This window comes from Microchirus variegatus (genome assembly GCF_963457635.1).
Source record: "Microchirus variegatus genome assembly, chromosome: 1".
In the NCBI taxonomy this organism is placed as follows: Eukaryota; Metazoa; Chordata; class Actinopteri; order Pleuronectiformes; family Soleidae; genus Microchirus; species Microchirus variegatus.
The window spans coordinates 7,975,563-7,989,257 of NC_139802.1; the positions used below are offsets into that span (position 1 = coordinate 7,975,563).

Below are 13,695 nucleotides of genomic sequence, written 5' to 3' on the forward strand. Positions count from 1 at the left end.
GATTGTCTTCTGCTCTCAACGTCGATCTGCCTCGTCGTCCCTGCATTGAAAATAGAACACGATGTCAGTTTTGTAAATTAGGATACCATTTAGAGGAAGATGCATGGCAAATATGAGTCGACACCACCGTGATCGACAGCTGGTAATGTCCAGAAGGTCCCTCGTCGCAGGTGATCACTGTGATTTTCTGGTTTTTTAAAAGTCACGTGTTGTCATTCAAAATGGTAGTTCATTTTGCGACTGCAAGACTACATTCAGTGCATCTTTATTTACAGTCATATGGTCAAGGCTAAAGCCAAGATAATACAAGAATTCTTCACAGGGAAGGTCAGCACTCGGAGCATTACATGTATCGTATTTCAGCAGGTAAAGAAATGCACAGCGTACAGTTTAACATCCAGTGGCACTGTCACGGCAGAGGACGAGGTGTTTTCTCGTCTCTCTGTCCAGGCAGCGTGGCTCAGGGGAACAGCTAACTGGGATGAGGCCCTCAAGGCCTGGATGCTGCGTTGACACTAAATGGGCGAGCTTTACAAATGAATAAGTGCTTGGGGGGCTGCGTCTGAGTTACATTTGAAAATAGTCTCAGCAGTAGGGCTGAACAATTAATCACTGAAAAATTTAAATTGCAGTTTGAAGCAAAGCAGTTTGGAAATTGCCACGGTTGCAGTTTAGATGATCTAATTTGTGCTATGTTCAATGTAAGAAAAAAAAAATATTAACACGTCCTTGTTACTTTCTCTTATGAAAGCATAGTCATTGATAGTTTGAAGGTGTCATGTAGTAATGCTCCATCTTGTTTTAACTCTAGTGCACATTGAACTGAAGCTTGAAGATAATATATATCAATATACAGTCAGAAAAATTGTGCTCAGGCAATTTATCCCAAATCATTCAGCGTTAGGCTGTAGCATTCACAATCAGACACGGTACTAATGAAAACTGTTGAGATTGTTGAGAAATATGTGAATCTGTGATAGGACCTTTAAGAAAATCTGATATTTGTTTCTTGAGCTTTTCAATGACAGACTTTGCCTTAACAGAATTTTATGACTAAATACATGTATCGAAAGAATGTAATTGATTCATATACAGTATTTCACTAATGGAGCAAATGTTCTATATCTATTGATCATGATGAATATATGTATAAAAGACCTGTGACCCCCACAAAGACGTGCAGCACTTATCAGTATTGTATTTGCTGTTATTAAAGCCTGAGGCTAATTGTGTTATAGGGAGAAAGCATGTCTGCTGTGAGGGCGATGACTGTGATGTGTTCTCTGAGGGTGATGACTGGCTGGTAAAGTGCTGCTGAGTGCTAGAGGGGCGGGGTTCATGGATTTCCGCTACACTTCAGAGACGCCGCTTCAGGATCGACGTCATCCGAGTCCCCAGTCTCTGTCTTTTCTCAGCTGACCAGTCTGACATATCACAGCCATCCATCAGCTGCACGGTCTAAAATGTGAAATGCAACGCATCAAATTCCCTTATAGCAGCACAGCAAAATAGTAAATAAGGCTGTTGAAACACTGTTTCCATGGCTTTCCCTTTTGATTACCTTGCAGTTCATTTATAAAGCCATTCTCAGTTTTCTGAATGCAGTGTGTTGCTACCCTGTATGAGCCTTATGACATGTTCATTCTGCTAAACAGCAGCGTGGGCTGGCTCCTCGTCCATGTTGCTAATCATGATGCATGGCTTGTTGTTGAGATACTTTTTTTTAAAAGACCAATTGGAGGCGAAACTAATCAGCGCTCTTGATGATCAAGTTTGTCTCTTTGTGATAGAGTTTATAGCCTGACCACATGGTTGATTATATTCCCGACCAAACTTTAGAGCCCTAGGGATGAGCTTGTCCTCGCTGTGTAACAAAGGGCTGCTGTTTGTGCATGGACAAAGACAGGGAGCAAGTGCCTGAAAACTCAGCAAGGAGTTCCAAGTGATACCTGCATGGGTATCAAGTGTGAACACCCTGAGGAATTTGTTCAATTGTGTGAGCTGCAACATCGAGAAATGGACAAGTTTTAGGACAACATTTTCTTTTTACTACGAGATGCACTCAGTTTAACCAATTTATTGTAAAGTGTGAGAGTGTAAATGGCCCAGTGTTTGCAGCACAATCTGTGCCCACTGAGAGAATCTTATGGGCTTTGAAAGCCCAGATTGCATTAAAAGAGAATTTTGCAATTATTCTGCTCATTTGCATTTCTGGCCATTTAAGTTGAACCAATCTCTTTTAATGACTGACTAATTTCAGTAATATGGTCAAGATTTGGTCCCATGTGTGACGGATTTTCTTTAGGATTTATTTTTAACACCGCATCAGACACCAGTTTGGCTGTGATTCAGATCGACAGCTGGTGTGCTACTTGCCCATGCCTTCACAAGAAATTGTTTGGTTAATCTTGACTGATTTCAGTGTTGATTTGGCTTATTATTGGCTTATTATTTCCAAAATGAGATTTAGTTATTAGGGATAGCATATGGTTTTGTTGACATAAGTTTTGTTCCTGAAATGTCAGATATAATTCAGATGTTCAGAATTGCTGGAGTAAAACATCCTTTGTGGCCACCCAAAGGTGCATAATGGTTGCACAGTTGTTATTAAGTATGTTCATTCATAGTCAGTATCTGTGTCACTAGATGACAACAGCACCCCGGAAATGTATTTATTGGTAAAGGATTAACAGACGTAACAGAGGCTTCAACGTGTCCATCGTATTTATGTGCATGAGGAAGCAGCACAGCTGTGCGGAAGTATAAAATCCCATAATGCAATGCTTATTACAGATGTGAAACATTACAGCTGTCAGTGATGACACAAAATGGCAATGATTCAATGTCAGAGTGTCTAAAACCCGAGTTTTCTGATTCAATACACAAAGTGTCTGACTGTATGGCTTCCTCTGGCTGGTTATGTTAGAGGTCAACACAATTTATGACCACCTGCATATTTAATTTGACATTGTTTCTTTTGTGTGTAATGTCCTTCCTGATGTAATCAATCCATTTGACCCATGCAAAGACAATAAGACTGCACTGGCTTGTGAATCCCCAGAAGCTGGGATGCAGGGGACTGGGGGATCGAGTCACTTCCTCGAGGACAGTGGACAACATGCTCTACTGCCTGAACCCCTTAGCTATTATGCCTTGGAGTGCATATATACAATCTAGAAGACATATTTGTCTACAACCCACTAAGATGAAAATAACAGCTTTTCCATACACATGGGGAGGTGGCGGCTCATTGGTGGAGTGGGTTATCGTTCAACCCCAAGTTCTTGGGTTGGATCTCTGGTTCTGGTTGTGCGCCTGTGCAAGTCGCTTAACCCCAAGTTTCTTTATGAACGATGTGATGTGGAAAAACTGAAGTGTGACGCAGTTTTGAGTGGGCATCATCAAGAATGAAGCGTTATCTTAGTACAGATCATTCACCATTTATATTTGATTTTAGGAGGTTGTTGTGGCCTTGATTGAGCTTTGATATTTTTGTGACTCATGCACTATTATGCACACTATTTGAAGGGGTTTACTGAGTTTGATACAACCACCCTAATATAATTGTCAAATGCATCAACTCCAGTGTAGGGACATTTACACTATTCGCACACACTCACCTAGGTTCACACATGTTATTTAAGGACACTGTGCTGACTTCCATTCATTTAGACAGTTGAAACAAAACATTATCCCTAAACTTAACCATATCCATTACATGTCTAACCTTTATCTAACGGCAATTCAAATCTTAGCCCCAATTTCAACCAGTTACTGGTCCTGACAAGGTCAGTAGTTATGCCAGAAGAGATTCTAAATTGGTAACAATTACAACAAGTACAACACGATTTCATAAAAGCAAAAACATCAACATTGGCTGCACATGAACCCTCTCCACTCATGCAGATGAAGCAGCCAGGTCAGGAGGGACTGGCAGGTTTTCCATTCCCATGCTGACGCACTACCTGAAGTGCAGAGCCTAATCTCATTTTCAGCCCCCCAAACTTCGTCTATCACTCACAGCTCCACCTCTGTCATACTTGTTCTCTATCGTTCATGTCATTTTTCATCATCACTGCCATCATCCATCAAAGCAGCTCCTCTCTCTCTCTTGCCAACAACTTTTGAATATTCAAAGCAGTAAAAGACATTGACATTTTCTGTTCTTTAAAATATTCTGCCCCTCTGGCTTTGGGATTTTCCACAGAGCAAAGATCGGTTTCCAAAAATCAGTTAATTTATATGTTAAAAAAGTAATAATGCTTTAATCTGTTTAATCTCCAGAAGGCTGAGAGATTAGGACTAAAATTATTATATTTAATAATATTATCATTATATTATTATATTATATTTATATTCAATTATTATATTATATTTGCGCTCGCTTCGAATCCAAACTCATGGAGGAGACTCCTCTCATGGCTTTATAGTATTAATGGCGTATCGTTCAAAAACTCGGTGTACTGTCCAGCCCTCAAAGCATCATAAGCCATATGTTACCCTGTGTCCTCATTTTATGACTCCATTGTCCTCCTGATTTAAATGCAAAAACAGACCAATGGGTGACCGAAAGGACAGTATTGAATTAGGCTGCATGCCGCCGCCACAGGGCACTCTTAACCTTTTTCCCTACTGTTTTTCCTTTGTCTACATTCTTAACAACTTATCCTCAAGTTCCCCTCTAACTTCATCTCAATCCTCTCATTCTGACCAAGAGCAGATCTTTATAGCTTCAAGTCGAGGGCCAGAAGACCATTACTGCTGCCCCTGGGAACCAGTCTGGTACATGCAGGGTAGAAATGAGAGAGAGGGAGCGAGAATAGTACTGCTTCCAACTCAGGACAGATGCTGGCAGCAGTACCATTGTCGAAGTAAACTTGTGCCTTCCAGCATTTTAGAAAGATAAGACCTCGTCAGCAAGCGTTATTGTCTCCTTTCCAGGGAGAGAGGGGAATGAAAGGTACAGTACATTCTCTCTCTCGACAGTGACCTTTTGAAATGTCCTCAAGGCAGTTAGGGATCAACTGCCTGATTTGCCCAGGAGAGAGGCGAATGAGTGGCCACATGTGGGGGGGGGGGGAAAAAGAGGGGAGAATAAGAAAGATGAAGACATTTTAAATGCCTTGGTTTATTTGTCTCATGGCTTAAAAACTCCATAAAGGCTCTTAGCTCGGTGACAGCGCAGATGAAGAAGGAAGGTGTGTGCACTCAGGGAAACATAACTGCTGAAAAAAACACACTATTTTTGGCTATATTAAAAATTAATCAGTTAGTCATCCTCATTAGTTGTATATAAATGCACGATTTTAATTAAAACCTCTCTACTTGAACCTTTGTCAATAATTATTATTGGCTTGCATAGGCCATCTAAATTATGACACAATGCTTTGTGATTAGCTGGTCCAGGCAGTTGTGGGACTGTTTATGAAATTAAAAAATTATGAAATTAAACACTTACATTACATGATTTATGACTGGTGAACATTAAGTACGTTTTTTTTTAAAGCCATGTTACTCCATGTTCACACTCAGGAAGTAGACAATTACTGCTGTATGTCGAGGGAATGTTTTCCTTTAGTCAGCCTCAGCCCCTGCTATAGGAACGCCATCATTACATGTGATTGCTGTAAGTTTATTGGGTCTCTAATGTCTTATTGCATTAGGATAATAACTTTTTGAATGATATATTCATGATATATTTCGTAATTATTATTTGTCATTTGCCTCTTACTAATTAGCACATTGACATTTTATGAAAGCAACAAGCCACTTATGTGTTTCCTTCTGAAAGCTCCTTGTTTCACTGCATGATGGAGCATTTTTACGTTTGTCGGCAGAGGTTTCCTCCCGACATCAGGGAAATAATGATACTATTGTACCCTGAAGGCCGTTGGCCACAGCTTCACTCTTTCTCCAGTTTAACACTTTATTTTTTTTATTTACTTATTTATTTGTGCTGCAGGTTATTGCAGATGGCAGCAAATAAACAGTTGGGGGGTGGGGTGGGTGGGGTGCATCTACCCCTCAGATATTGAGTCTGAAATCCCACAGGACCTCCTCAGACCAGAGTATTAGGGCAGAGTGAAGGCATCTGGTGAAAAGACGAGCATCAAGGCCGATGTGATGAAAGCTGGTTGGGGCTCAGACCAGTGGTGGTAATGGCACAGCAAGCAGTGTCAAGGACGCAGCTCAAAGCCTGTTACATAGCCATTGATCCCATTATATTCAGACCTTTGGTCTCTCTACTTTCTGGTGTAGCTGAGAGTCTGGCCTTGGTTGTCAGAGGAACAGAGGTTCGCTGGATGGGTTACACAGAGAGTGAGGCTCTATGAATTTTACAGGAGAGAGTAAAATGATAAAAATGACTGCTGTGCTATATGTTGTTTCCCCCTGTTTTGTTATTGTGCCGTAGACCATTTAACAATTGTCATTTTATTTATGCTTTTTTTTGTTTTACCGAGTCTGCGTTTGTGACCTTAACTAATGTATCAACGCTGCACAATGCAAACCGTACCATCTGTTTATCGTCTTTCCTTCCTCTCCTCATCTGCTGTGGCTTGCCACAGATAGTGTCACCTACAGCCTGTGACCAGGTTGTAGTCCGGTGGTGCTCTATATGAATTACGATGTGCTGGATCACTCCTAATCTTGTTATGGATGTTCTTTTGCCCTTGGGAGGGGCATCGATGGATGGATGCAACTTTATCAGATTCCATGGTGCTTTGGAGTATAATTCATGAAAAATGCTTGTGTGTGTATTTGTGTGTGTGTGTGTGTGTGCAGTGAGCATGCACACCACAGTTTAATCAGTTTAGCCTCATTTATTTAGCATTATATACCTTTCACTAAAAATGTAGGAAGCAGAGTAAAAGAGAACAAAATAAAACAAGACAATTGGCAATTAAAGTTAAATAAGAAATAAAACACCAGGTTTTCGATCCGATTCAAAGGATGAATCAATAAAAGCAGTAGAATCAGATGAAGGTGAATTTTAAAAAGTCATATAAAGATGATGTTTTGATAATAACTTATAGTTTAAAGCTAAGTGGCTCAATAAAAAGACCACCTCTCGTAATCAAGCATCTTATTTAAACAAGGATGAGAATGTCAGGCTGCCCAGTAACCAGTGTTGGGCTAGTTAACTAGTTACAGTTCTAGTTACTTCTCCAAGAAAGTAAATATTGAGTAAATACTCATATTTGTCAAATAATTTGCACTCTTTGATTGAACTTGTCTGCATGTTCAAATATTTATGATAAATCTGAGTACTATAATGAAATGGACACTCAATACAATACAGGAAAGGGAGACTAGCATCCAATAAAATGTGATGGATTATTGTAGATATTATAATTACTATGCTTATAGAGTGGATTGATAAAAATAACACTGTACTGTTTTGGAACTTGAATTATGATTCAATTATGATAAATTATGCTTGTAAAGCAATGTACCAAAAATGAATAATAAATAGATTTATTCTGGCTCGCAAGACCTGTTTCTATTGGGCACCTTTGCTGCGCACAGCGTGAGAAAGCAGACTAAGCACCCGCCCTACTGCATTTTACTCAACCTCAGCCAATCGTCATCACTTTTGGGATTTTCTCGTGCCCCCACCCTCACCAAGGACAAGGAGGAAGAAGACATTTCTCTGTCGCTCGGCCTTCAATATAGCAACATGACACATATTTTTGGCAGTAACGGTAACGGCATTATATTAATGAGAAGAGTAACCAATTAGATTACTCCTTAATGACAAAAGTAACGGCGTTACTAACCGCTATTCCCATCACTGCATGTAACTCATTTAAGGTCAACAGGAGTGGCATACACATAGATGCTCTCATCCTGGCATTTCTTCCCCTTAAAAGCATTAATTTCTCCAAAGGAGAGCTATAGTAATCGCGACCCTGTGTTATTGCTGTAGTTACATTTTTGTCTGGAGGGATATTACACTTCTCCTTCTTGTGAAAGCAACTTTTGCATCTTGCATCCAGACAAACAAACACACACACTCACCCTGATTTATTGTGGCATAGTGGTAGGATTTTATGTCATACAACATTGTCAATGCACTGTGACACGAACAATACACTACTAAAAATACATGAAAAACAATATTCTAAATCCTGCCACAGCAACACCATCAACTAGCTTATGTTCAGCTGAGGCTGAGCCTTTTACACCTGCTGCAACATTTCTCTACAGTGTTTGGAAAAATTGGCTGTGTCTGTTTGTGAATTTTAAAGATTTATATTTCTTTTTTGAAATGGCACAAAACACCATCATTCAAGTCCACAGACAGTGCTGCACAAAAGTCGTAGGACACCATCAGCTTTGTTGTTTTTTTGGTTTGTCAGATTCAATTCACTGAATATTATAGTATTATATGATAATATGAACAATGCAATCAAATAGGCTCAATGATAATAATTCAGGAGGAGATTGACTTAGAAAAAATGTTTTAACCTTGATGTTAATAGGATAATGGAGAGAACCACCAATATTAAGAATAAATATTAAAGCGGAACTAGACCGGAAGTTCCTATTAACGCTGTTTTTTTGGTGTGTATCTGCGTCATTACCTTGTTTATGAAGCCCTGACGGTTCGAAACAAATAGTTCAGCCATTGCTGAGAACGTTGTGTTTTATTGTAATCTCGGGGCTCAACGAGATCACTGAAAATCCCGTAATAGTTACGTAAGCAGCGGTTCTCCTGAACAACCGATCTTCCTGCTCCGGGCGGTAGTCCGGGCACATCCGGTTGCGTACATTGAACCGCAGAAGAAGAATAACGTCTGTTGTGGAGGTGTTTCACGAGCAACAGTGTCTTCTGACTCCGGTTTAAAGTCATAAAAGGGACTGCGGCGGGGAGTCGCGACAAAGCTATTTTTAAACACTGTTAAAACAATGTTTTTATAATGAGGAGCAATGCATTCACCGTTCCAGAGGGGGGAGCTGCGCTTCTGAGAACGGATGTGCTGGATAGTACTGGCCAATCACAAGACTCTGTCTTCTGGGGGTGAAAGTTCACTCTGAAATCTCGCAGCAGAAAAACACCGTCAGAAAAGAGGATTTCTATCGGCTCGTTTACAGCAACTAGGAGGTTTTTGACCATAAAAACAAGTAAATATATGTAAGTAGACCTCCATAACTAACATTTATGTGCAACAGGACCACTCTGTCACCTTTAAGAAATGTGGAATATTCAGCTTAGCAATTAAAAAGACTTTGGAACATGTATGAAAAGTAAAGTTGTTACAGTACAGCTGAAACTACTTTTGATAGAAACACAGAAGTAGACTTTCAGCACTCCCCCACTCACATGTCGGCATTTAATGGCGATGACATACTGAAGGCTAGGTTCCATTCAGAGTGTACAAAGTGCAGACTTTGTGTGCATCGGCGACACAGTCGCTCTCTGACCTCTTGTACTCCTCGAAAATGACTTGGAGGGAAGTAAAGACTTTTTTTTCACGGCCTTCTGAAGATGTTATTCATTGTGTCCCCATCCCATCAAAGCTAAATTGACATATTTTACCTTTAATATTTGGTCCATCACTGAAGTACACGTGTGGACCGCATCTCAGGTGTTTTTTCTGATCTAAGCAAGGTCATTTTTCTTTACTTTGTTAACAGATTTCCACATTTTCCAGCCATGCAATTTACTGTTCTGTGCTTTTACAGTGTTATACAATCATGCTGTGGCTCTGAAGTCATAATAAAAAAAAGCTGAGCAAATTGCCCCTGCTCTAAAAACCTTTCCGTGCAGCATCATCCTTTAAATACAGCATCATGCCACACTAACACAGCAGGAACACGGTGAGATAAGTACATAGCAGTCTTCGTGTTCCTGCCCCCACCCCCATGTCTGATAAGTGGTAATTATGTATTATATACGTATATATATATATATATATTTATATCCTTATATAAATCTTATTGTAATCTTATTTTGTTTCTGCTACAAGGAATGTCATGTTTTTGGCAGTCTGTGAGCTGCATAACTTGAAGGGTTGGTTTCTGGGGATGTCGTAAAGTGTAAGACAGATATGCTTAGATTTGACACTTTTTGTGTGGGGAAAATGATAAGTCTAGTGAAGACTGATACACTTTATATATGAAAACTGTTGAATAAAATAATTTAATAGATAAACCACAAAGAAAAAATGTAGAACGAGTCATTTCATTTACATTACATAAGACTCGGCTTGAACAATCCTTTACTACCCTTTGTGTCAAGACCTCAATTCATAATAATAATAAAAAAAATCACAGACATTTCTTACTTCGTGTGGACTGGGATACAGTATTTTATTAAATACATGATTTCACCTTTTTCAATTGGAATTTTAAAGGAGGTTAAAAGAGCGGCAGAGTGACGGGTTCTGGTGTCTTCATGTTGGGTCTACAGTAACTTGCAGAGTCAACAGAAAGGCGTTCTCTATAGATACAGCCAGGGTCACACGTCCAGGCTGTAACCAGCAGCGAGGACAGTGTGGTTGCAGCTCTCCAACACGTTCCTCTTATTTTATTAGTCCCCTGTGGGCCTGGAGGTTGCAGGAGAGGAGACAGATTCTGAAAGATAATTAAGTAAAGCAAAATGAGAGTGCTGAGACCCACAACCCAGGTCAAGACACAAATCAGGGCTTTTTGACAGTGGAGTGTAGGGCCATTGGGCTTTACATTAAAGGCCACATTCTAGTCCTTAGATAATGATCTTCCTCACTCCAACTTTCTTTATAGCTTGGGTTTGAGGTTGGGTTTTGAATCTTAATCTCATTATGTAAAACATTCAGTCAGTCGGTCTATGATCTTTCATGTTTTGTCTCATTTGCACTTCAGAAAGCAATTAGAGTTTTCTCAGTAGACGCGGTGGTGCTTTCAAAGAATGGATGACTCCATCAGGTGCCTGTTTTTTCTTTAAAAGAGGAAATAGACCTGAAGGACTCATACTGGTTTGTTCACAGTAAATGAGATGCACATTTTTGCATGATTAGTCTATACATGCAGGGCCCACGGTTGGTGTAGTGGTTAGTACTCTTGCCTTTGCAGGAAGAAGACCCCGGTTCCTGGGTTCGAGCGCCGTTTGGGACAACTTCGGACCTTTCAAAAGTTTTCAAGAAATTGAATGTTCTCCCCGTGTGCGCGAGGGTTTTCTTTGGGTTCTCCGGCTTCCTCCCACAGTCCAAAAACATGCGATATGGGGATTAGGTGGTCACTCTAAATTGACCTTAGGTGTGAGAGTGTGAGTGAATGGTTGTTTGTCTCTATATGTGGCCCTGCGATGGACTAGCGAACTGTCCAGGGTGTACCCTCGCCCAATGTCAGCTGAGATAGGCACAGCACCATCCACCTCCCGTCTCCCCGCGACCCTCTGGTGGAAGATAAAGTGGTAGATAATGGATAGATGGATAGTGTACATGCAAAGTCGATGCAAAAGCGGGAGTAGACATGTGTAAAGAAAGACGAGGCACATCGTGAGTGGAAAGAGAAAAAAAGGAGGCACTAACGCATCATGAAAGATGCTAACTGCAGTAAAACGTTGTGTCAGTCATTCCATACGACACAGATCATGTGAATTCTGCAACGCAAAGACACCCAATTTGGACTTACTGCGAACTTCTCAAAAATATCACTTGATTGTTGGTCACACCTAAGTAAACTCAAGTGTTTACTCGCATGATTAACAAGTAAACACAAATGGTCCCGTGACCACAGCCACTTTTTATAACTTGTGTAGGCCTCATGAAGACCTCTGGTAAAACATGTTGGCTTCTTTCAAAGATGAACCATTAGAATAAAGACTTTTTAATACTACCTTCCCTTTTGTTTTTACTACTCTGACAGGAATGCCTGCACCTGACATACCGACTATTCCATTTGCACTTTGGATGTGAACTGAGCTACCAGTTATCTTTTGTTTTTGGACTCACGGGAATATGTTAGAATAGTGAGTTGATCACGAGGTAAGGAGATTGTCGGGGATGTATCTCAATGAGAGGTATAGACTGAGTGGGATGTGAATAATTCTCTCTCTGTCTGGCAATTCAGCATTCATATGCCATTTCATTTGGTGCTGCATAAATGTCTTCGGGACACCTGGCGCCGAGACTGTGACTATTTTGTCTCCTGGGTTCATTTCTGACTGAAAACAGAAAGACCTTGGTAAACAAAGAACGACAATTTTGATTATGCGAGTACACAGGAAGGTCTCCCAACGTTGGCGTGCTAATCACGTTAGCGTGCGCAGACACAAGGCAGGACAGATGCTAGGAAAAGGGCAATGGGGTTATGTTTTCCTGATTAGAGGATGCTTCAGGGAGGTTTGTAAATCTCATTTTCTACCCCAGCATCACCTTGTAGATGGAAAACCGCCATCTCACTCGTTCCTGTATTCACATCAAGCAGTGCCTTTGCCAGCACCAACTGCGTCTTTCTCATTATGACAGGGAACATTTCTGTTTTTGTTATCAACCTACTTTCAGTAACCTTTTTCTGGATAACACTTGTTGAAATATGGTCAAATCAGGGTTCATATCATTCTTAACACAAATCTCAAAATGACTAACCTGCAGATGCCAATAGATCTGCCAAAATTATGTAATGACTGTTTTCCGCATGTCAAAAAAAGCACAGTATATGCATCTCCTATCCATGTTTTTATGTTTTTTTAGTAGTAGTTTTTTCTTGCAATCAATCATATCTTCTATTTCTGATGCATATTATGTGTGACGTCCATTCTTAGGGATCATCGTGATAAGGATTTCATGAATAAACAAATGATCAGACTCTACTGTTTTATCCACATGAGGGCTGTGGTGAGGCCAATCCCAGCTTGGCCATCGGGTGAAAGGTGGGGTTCACCCTTGACAGGTCAGCTGTCCATCGCAACACCAACAAATAGAGAGATGGACAATCATTCAGTCATATACTTGTGGGCAGTATGCTTTTGGACATGTGGGATGAAACCCGAGTACCTTGGGAAAAACCCAACTTGCAAGCTCTACACAGAAAGGCCAGGACTGGGACCTGAACCAGTAACCTTCTTACTGTGTGACCAGATCAGAAAGTATCATACTTAAAAAAAAGCAAATACTACTGAGTTAATGTGGTGTATAGAGTTACTTGAAAACAAGACACCAGATATGATGTTGAATATTGAATGAATAACTGATGCAATTCTGTTCCTCCTTTCAGGATCATATATGTTGGTGAACTCCTCCCAGCATGCCGTGGGTCATCGTGCTCAGCTGCTGCTGCAGTCGCTGAGTGAAAACGACACGCACTGCGTCCAATTAAGCTACTTCATGTATAGCCGCGATGGCCACAGTCCCGGGGCTCTGAGGGCGTACGTGCGAGTCAATGGCGGTCCAATCGGTAGTCCGGTGTGGAACGCATCGGGGTCTCACGGAAAGCAGTGGCATCAGGTTGAGCTGGCTGTCAGCACCTTCTGGCCTAATGAATACCAGGTATGATCTTTGTCTCAAACTCATATGATAATATGTCTGATGTGTCGTCAACTGATGATGTGTAAATGAAAGCCAAACACTTCAGGTGTTGAACGGTAAAAAGAGGTTTCTTTTTTGCAGGCCCCATTGACTGATGTCTTGTACAGCAGAAAAATATTACACAGTCAAGCTGTGTTGATCACCACTCATTTTAGCCTGGAGGTGACTCTCGTGTTAATTACTT

General features: G+C 40.6%; 1 protein-coding gene across 2 annotated transcripts in view; it reads left to right on the top strand.

The window, feature by feature from the left end:
* The window catches only part of ptprub (protein tyrosine phosphatase receptor type Ub), a 166,211-nt gene that overhangs the window by 75,523 nt on the left and 76,993 nt on the right, over positions 1–13,695 (top strand). For both annotated transcript variants that reach the window (XM_083893052.1, XM_083893053.1), the window contains exon 3: positions 13,201–13,472. In XM_083893052.1, the coding sequence (XP_083749178.1) occupies positions 13,201–13,472 (272 nt within the window). The remainder of the gene's footprint in view (positions 1–13,200; positions 13,473–13,695) is intronic.